Source organism: Ammodytes marinus, assembly GCF_949987685.1.
Source record: "Ammodytes marinus genome assembly, chromosome: 4".
Classification (NCBI taxonomy): Eukaryota; Metazoa; Chordata; class Actinopteri; order Uranoscopiformes; family Ammodytidae; genus Ammodytes; species Ammodytes marinus.
In genome coordinates, this window is record NC_137233.1 from 5,439,641 (window position 1) to 5,448,096 (window position 8,456).

General features: G+C 37.9%; 1 protein-coding gene across 2 annotated transcripts in view; it reads right to left on the reverse strand.

Annotated features, from left to right (window-relative positions):
• Positions 1-2,545: 2,545 nt before the first annotated feature.
• osgn1 (oxidative stress induced growth inhibitor 1) overlaps positions 2,546-8,456 on the reverse strand; it is an 11,448-nt gene continuing 5,537 nt past the window's right edge. For both annotated transcript variants that reach the window (XM_080026720.1, XM_080026719.1), the window contains exons 3-4: positions 6,631-6,974; positions 2,546-5,686 (exon numbers count right to left, since the gene is read on the reverse strand). In XM_080026720.1, coding sequence (XP_079882846.1) covers positions 5,060-5,686; positions 6,631-6,974 — 971 coding nt within the window. In that variant the 3' untranslated portion in view covers positions 2,546-5,059. The remainder of the gene's footprint in view (positions 5,687-6,630; positions 6,975-8,456) is intronic.

Below are 8,456 nucleotides of genomic sequence, written 5' to 3' on the forward strand. Positions count from 1 at the left end.
ACATTATCACGGATCACAAGGGATCTCTGTACCCCCCAGGAAATGTCTTAGTAAAGGTTGCTGCTGGCCATGGGAATAGGAGGTGCGGCGCGCAGCGCCGCAGCAAAAATTTGGGGGGTATTTTGCTCAAAGATGCCAATACGCACTAATGAAATAAACAACTGTTTATTTGAATACACAAATACAACAGGCACTGACGTTACAGTTGTCCAATTTTGTTTACTATATGTACAGGGACACATTTTGTGCAAACATGCAGACAGTACAAAATAAAATTTAATAAAAGTGCAACTTCTACAGTTTTGATTTATTTTTAAATACAGAGGTTATTGGTTGTTTTGGAATTCGTTTTTCCCAATTTAAAACATAAAAATAAAGCAGCATGGAAAATTAGGAAATAAATCTTGTAGGCCTACACTAGCATGCTCCTGCTCGTTTCGCACGTGCAGAGCCGCGGACACATCGCGCTTGCTAGTACATTAATTGTTCAGCACTAAAAATAAAAATAGTTTTATTTATTTTTTATTTTTTTGGTTTTTACTTTGCCATAAAGCACTGGAGGAAACATTAATAGCGGTGAAGCAAGATTGCCATTTACCATTTCCCACGTTGCTAAAATGTGCTTTTTTTTTATTTAGGCTGCCCCCTAGCGGCTGGAGTGAGCATTTTGGTTATTTCTTTAAAAATTCATATCTCCTCACAGGAATGGGCTAGAGACTTACTTTTTTTTATAAATGCTCATAAATGTGTGCTCTACAAGTCGCGGGCCGGATTAAAACATCTCGCGGGCCGCATCCGGCCCGCGGGCCGTATGTTTGACACCACTGCCTTAACCTGTTATGACCATATGTCTACTATTGGCCTTTGTTGTGTTATTTTGGGAAATAAAACATACCCTTTGTTCCAATACCCATACTTTCATACTATTTAGTATGCCAGAAAAAGATTTAGGATGTCCCAATACATGCACGTCAATTGCACTATGCCAAAAATACCAAGATGACCCACTAACTCCAATTGCATTTTGCTGTATTCGTCTTTATTCTTGACATTTCTCAACATAATAAAAAAAAAATCTGCCTTAACTAATTTTTACTAATAATAGTAACACTCTTCTGTACTTTGGTAGGTAGTAAAAATAAAAAGTATGTGATTTGGAATGCAGGGATAGGCCCTAATAGGAAGCTACATGTTTATTCATTCATGTTTATTTTTATTTTTTTAGCTGTATGTATTAGCTTGTTTTTATATAGCCTGTTATGAAGTGTAATTTTAGCATTATAGTGTCAATTGTGGTGTACTTTGTTTGTGTGTGTGTGTGTGGCCTTGTGCAAATTCTGCAACTTCTTTTCTGCTGCCTGTCTTGGCCAGGACTCCCTGTGAGAAGAGTTACTGTAACTCAATGGGACCTTCCTGGTGAAATAAAGGTTAAATAAAAAAATAAAATAAATAAATAAATAAAAAATCACTGGTTTTCTATAGACCCCCACTTAAAACAACACACAGTACACACACACACAGTCCAATAAAAAGGGAAAAAATGGGCGAAATATGTTTGTTGAAAAATGTCCTTTAATAGAAACCAACAGACAGATTTGACTGAAAGTACAGGAAATGGAAATTTACTTTGATGTATAAATAACTTCATTCATACAAACACAAACATGAGAAAAGGATCTACAAACAAAATGTGATAAAAAAAATAACATAAAAAAAATAAGCGCAGACATGATTGTAGCTGTATAACGAAAGAGACATTCAGATTTCAGAAAGAGGTGATTTAATGTGTGTTGTGAATGAATTGAGTGTATGAAGGCACTGCTGGCTGCTCTATATCTCACTTTCTATGTTCAGGCGTATGGTGATATTAAATCCAAGTATGCATGGATATTATATTCATTCTCTACCAAGTCTGTTGTGAAAAATTCCCCAAAATGTTTACACACTGTAGGTTTAAATAAAAATAAATGACATAATAAACATGTAGGATGTTCGGTTTAAAAATGGCGATTTCGTTTGGAACTAGTCTCTTGCATTGATAAAAGTTTGACTCTAATGGAAAACTCTAAAATGGTAGCCTACTTGTAATGTACAAATCGACATTAACAATTTAACTGTGGTTTAACTGACAAGTATTACCACCTAATTTATGAAACGGTTGACTACATCTTGTTATATAGGCCAGTTTTACAGGCCATAGACCTGAGATTTTAAATATATTGGTAATTTATGTAAAAATGCCAAACATATTCTGAGTACTGCTTCTGAAATGCAGTTATTTGCTTAATCTTCAATGATTATAACCTGTTAATGGTTATTACATATCAAGATTATACCCAAACATGGGTAAATTACAGCTGAAATCAACAGGGATTTCAATTTTTAACTGCATTTTTAATATTCTCATTTGACTTATTTGAAACCAAAACACAGAAGAGAATTTTAGTCATTAATACAACTTGCATAAATATTGGACTCTGAAAAAATTTAAATTATTGTTTACACTAAAGAGCAGCCAATTTAAAAAAAAGATGAATTATAGAAATAATGAAAAAATATATATTTATCTGATGGTTTGCAATGTTAAAAACACTTTTTTATAATCACCAAAGATTTACAAAGATATCAGGTAGGTAAAGTTGTGAGTGAAAAAAAGTCATACATGAATGGAAATATGAAAGCACCATAGATATGCGAACAACAGACCCGTCATAAACCAACATATAGGCCTACAGCTCTGGAAAAAAAATTAAGAGACCACTCCAAATGTTCAGTGTCTCTCGTTTTACTATTTAGAGGCCTACGTTTGAGTAAAATTAACTTATTGATTTTATAATATAAACTACTGACAACATTTTCTACCAAATTCACATTAAAAAATATTGTCATTTCCAATAAGTAATGTAGCGATAAAGATTGAAGAAAAATCCAGACTGGTCTCTTAATTTTTTCCGGGGCTGCAGAAAAGAGATGATACACAAGTAAAGGACCACTTGTTTTGAATGAAACAGCACTTGTGACAGTAGTGTAGTGTTGCAAAAGTTACATAGAGAAGGCTGTTTACATTTAAATAAGGTTGTAACTATGGAAACGTTATTAATTAATAGCCATTGTACATTGTTTAAAAAAAACAAAGGCTGAGGTGGAAGGCGGGTTGTTGTAGTCACGGATGATTCTGATTGGTTTAAATTTTAAACCAGGAAGTAACTACTGTAGTGATCAAGAAATTAACTTAACTTATTCTGTTCTACCTTATTCCAACATCTTAAAGGTGCGCCGAGGAACTTTCAGTGTACGTTAATTCTAGCACCCACTTTGGACAAAAGCTGTAGTGTTTTTTTACTACGCCAGCTGTAGTTCCTGGGTGAGCATGACAAAGGCATTAAGAAAAGCTATATAAAAATAGCATTATTTGCACTGATGGTCCCGTTTGCTGTTACATGTCATTTATGATCATCAGAGGAAAAATTAGACTGTTTCAGAAATATTTAAAAGTTCCTCGTAGCACCTTTGAACCACGCATTACTCTCCCTCTCTCTCTCTGTCTCTTTCTCCCTCTCTCTCTCCCTCCCTCTATCTCTCTCTCTCTCTCCCTGTCTCTCTCTCTCTCTCTGTCTCCCCCCTCTCTTTCTCTCTCTGCCATTCTTAAGTAACTGTTTATGTCGGTTCCGCATCACGTGACCAAGTCATATTTACAGGCTATGATTGGTTTACTGGTGTATCTACCACCAGACCTAAACAAATGAAACATACACTTGCATTCATGTACATAATGAAAGGCCAGGTATAAAAATCAGCTGTTTTGAGTGTATACGCGTTTTACATGGTAAGCACTAAACAGTCATTTGAAAAAAATAACATAGAAATACAGTATTTACCATTAACCTGATACATGCCAGTTGTCTATCATATGTATATGTAAGTCAAACCAGTACAATTTCATATGTGCCACTAGTGAATACAGAAATGCCACACATACCCTGCATTCCAATCCCCATACTTCCATACTATTTAGTATGCCAGGAAAATATTTAAGATGTCCCAATACATGCACGTCAATTGCAGTATGCTGAAAATACATAAATGCCCCACTAACTCCAATAGCATTTTGGAGCATTCGTCTTTATTCTTGACATTTCTCGACATAATGAAAAAAATATCTTCCTTATTTGATTTTTTCCACCTCTCCTGTGGCCCTAAAACTCTTCTGTACTTTAGTATGTAGTGTAGTAAAAAGAAAGAGTATGTGATTTGGAACGCAGGGAGTGTTGAGTATAAGTTTGAGGATATTGTCGCAGTGCATCATCTTACCACTAGATGGAGTTGACAGAGTAATTTTAGTTTAACCCTAAAAAATGCCTTTACGTTTTCATGGTCACAATTCTTTAAATACGTTAATTAAACAAATTGCAATCAAAAATGTTTGTTTACGTCAAGTGCTTAAGGTTTTAAATAAAGGAAAATTGTCCAATTCATCCATATGAGAGTTTTTGAAAAATTCGCATATACAGATATTGGTTTCAGTATTGGTCAGGGTGGGGGGGAAGAGGGGGGGGGGGTCATAGTTCAAATTCACAACAGATTATTGCTGCCTTCCATTGAATATGTACATTTCAAGCTTTAAGCTGTGACGTAGGTGACCCCAAAAAACGCACCATGACCTTAACTACAGTGTCTCATTCTTATGTATTTCTGACCTGTATTTCTGTAGGATTCTTTTAGGATACCTCAGGTCCGGGGGTCTTTTATTGCCTTTTATTGCCAGATCTGCAGTAGACCCAATAAGATATCAAACCCCTCCAAACTATTGCGAGTCCAGTCGGAGAGAGTCCACACACCACTTGTTGCATTTTATCACGACCTGAAACAACTTAGTTATAGCAGCGTGTTTTGGAATCACTCATTTGTGATTTCCCGCCTTACAGTGGCTGTTTAGTTTAGTTTGCAGCATTTTCAATGTCCGATCTCGATTCCGATAAATCTTCGGAACCAAAACATTAAAGGGTCTTTAAAATAAAGATATGTCCATTTGGTTTTCAATCTTCCCCCAAAAAAAGTGCTACGAACCGAGCTCGCAAACTTCTGTCTGCTGCCGTCTGTCCATCCATCTCTCGTCCGTCAACGTTTCCGATGTGGTCGTCAAATCGCCTCTCTCTCTCTGTCTCTTGGCGAGGTCACTTGCGATAGCCAGCGCCCCTCCCTTCAAAAACCTCACAAAGTTCTCTCCGACCAACGGACCCATTGCGTACATCCCGGGGCCTTCCGCCGCCACCACGGTATTGGTGAAGGGGTCGGCGTCTATGGGGTTTCGCCGGCACGTTATCGGTTCGTCGGGCGCGATGCTTAGCGGACGCCCGTTGTCCCGCAAGAAGGAAAGATTTGGGTGTGCGCCGATTAAGACCAGGACCTTGGAGACTTGGACCACCGTGCGATGGCCGGATTCCGATTCCAGAACGCACTTTTTGTCGGGTCGGATCGCGGCGACCCGGTAGCGAGGGAAGCTGAGGTAGCCCGAGTAGGAGGAAGAGGGGGATGAAGGGGAGTTGTTGGTGGAGGAGAGAGAGAGAGAGGAGGGAGAGAGGGAGGAGGAAAGAGGGGTGGAAGAGGAAGAGGAGTGGTTCAAGTTCTGGGCGTTTTCCTCCGGTGGTGCAGGGCGGTACTGCTGCTGTGTCATCATCTGGTGAACCTGGGGGGACAGAGAGAAGGGAAAGGGTTAGAGGTGAAATTATTAACCTGGATAGCCTTAGAATCATGCTTTTGATGCCACAAAGCAGGACATTATCAGTCCAATGATTTATTGGTCAATGAGCAGGAAAGTAAGAAAAATATTTGCTGCAGATTGTATTAAAACAGATTGGGTAAATTCTTTTTTTAAATAATTATTTCAAGTGTATTGATAAAAATAGAAATGTTTGGAGCACAATGTACTCCACTGAATACAGCCTACTTGTGCTGCAGCTATAGTAACGACAAGCTACACAATTCAAAGTTATATGTTCGTGACTATTATGTTCCCACCATTAAGGCTGTTGAATGCTGAGGAATTATACGTACAAATGTATGTGTTGAATAGTTGATTCAAATAATCATAATGGCTTTAAATGAGACCACACAAAGTGACATAAGGAACTCGTCTTGTAGATGGAAACATTGGAACAGAAGTCTGTATGTGTTTTAATCATTGTGGACTGATATGATACTTATATGGACTTGTGTGTCCGAAATAAAGTTGAATCGAATTGAATTTAAAATACTGTTATGATAATAATCAATACATAATACTTCTTTCTCTATTTATCTTGTGCATAGATAGATAGATAGATAGATAGATAGATAGATAGATAGATAGATAGATAGATAGATAGATAGATAGATAGATAGATAGATAGATAGATAGATAGATAGATAGATAGATAGATAGATAGATAGATAGATAGATAGATAGATGGATACAGTAGATAGATAGATAGATAGATAGATAGATAGATAGATAGATAGACAGACAGACAGACAGACAGACAGACAGACAGACAGACAGACAGATAGATAGATAGATAGACAGACAGACAGACAGACAGACAGACAGACAGACAGACAGACAGACAGACAGACAATCTTCCCTCTCCTCACCTTATGATACTCTGGGTACAGTAGTTTGGGCAGCTGGTTGAATATGAGTCCCGGGTCGGTGACGGAGCGTCTGAATGCGTGGTACACCGGTGTGTTGAGATGATGCGCCGCCAACACTGCGTCTGCGGCCGTAAGCCCCGCCCCCACCACCAGAACGGGGTCCGCCGATTGGTCGAGCTCTCCGCGGGAAATGGCGGCTTCCAGCTCCCAGAAGGAATGACACACGAACGGAAGAGATTCGCCCTCCACACCGAGACGGGCGGGGATGTCGTGTGTGCCCGTCGCCAAGACAACGTTATGGGCCAGGAGGGAGAAAGGAACCTCCTCAGAAACTGAACCGCCATCTATAAGCAAGGGGAGGATACAGGAAAATTAATTAATAATTTTTTCAATTATTTACATTTATATATCATATTATATTATTATTATTGGTGTGAATGCTGAAAGCATTCACAGCATTGATATTCTGCGTATTTATTGGTGTGAATGCTGAAAGCATTCACAGCATTGATATTCTGCGTATTTATTCTTATTCTTATTATTCCGCCCGCTTTTCATGGACGTCCATATCTTCAACATGCTTCATTCCACAAACTTCCTTCAACTATCCTCATATTCAGCCCATTTTCCACATTATTGCTTTCATTCAAAATTTTCAAAAAAATTAATAACTTCATAATTAATAGCAATTAAACAAAAATTATTTAACATTGAAGCGGATAGGAGCAGCATTCCAAACCGCTAAAACTTCCTCTGCTTTGAAACCTATCTCCTCCCGCATTTTTTCAGCTAGAGACTCCATTCAAACGTTAAACAATTCACATTAATTACAGCTATTAAACACTTATTCAACTTTTTAAAATCTTCAACTGTCTTTGAACAAACACAGTTTTAGTTTTAAGCTTTTTTCAACCTCTTTCTAAATTTATAATGGGATCCGGATGGGACGGAATGTTCAGAGGCAGACTGGGGAAACCAACTGTTACAGTGTAGAACTGGTGTAAAAATACACCAAAACCTTCCACTTAACTGCCTCTCACTCCCACAAATTAAACCCTACGTGGATAATTTTTACATCAAAATGTAGGACATATTCTGCCGGTCGCATAGATGTGACTACTGAAGCAATCGGACTTACACAATGGGAGGTCTGGGCTTCCAAGCTAAATGGTGTCCAACCAACTGCCGCCTTGATAACTGAGACATGACATTTCTGGAGAAAGGCAGACTGTACCACACCTTTGAAATGCTCTGGTTCTCATATTCTTCACATTACAGACATAATCTTCACACTGTGTCTTCATCAGATTCTTCTGGTTCTAACAATAAAATAATTTTGTCAGTTAGACTCAGGGTCCGCTAGTTAGAGGCAGCGGTTTGAGGTGACGTTTTGGATGAAATGACCTCTCTGAGGCCTCTAAAAGGTGGGATTTCTGCCTGATCACAGACCCTCAATAAGACATACACTCACCTTGGTGACTCACTCTGCCCATTAAAGGGCAATTTCACTTTTTTTTCTTGATTCTTTTTTTCTTTTTTCCGCTTTATTAGACAGTTCGTAGAGGCACAGTTGAAATGGGGCAAACACTCTGCTCTTTGAAGGCCTATTTCACACATACATTGTTTTTCATGTCTTTCAATTGTAATTTTATCTAGACATTTTTAAATATTCAACATCATTCCTATTAGAGTTAAACAATTCACTACTGTTCATATTTAAGACTGTTTCTTACTTTTCCACATCTTCATACTCCTTTAGCTGATTCATATAAATTCAAGCCATCAAGGTAGTTTAGCTCCAAGTCTATTCAATTACTATTTCATAG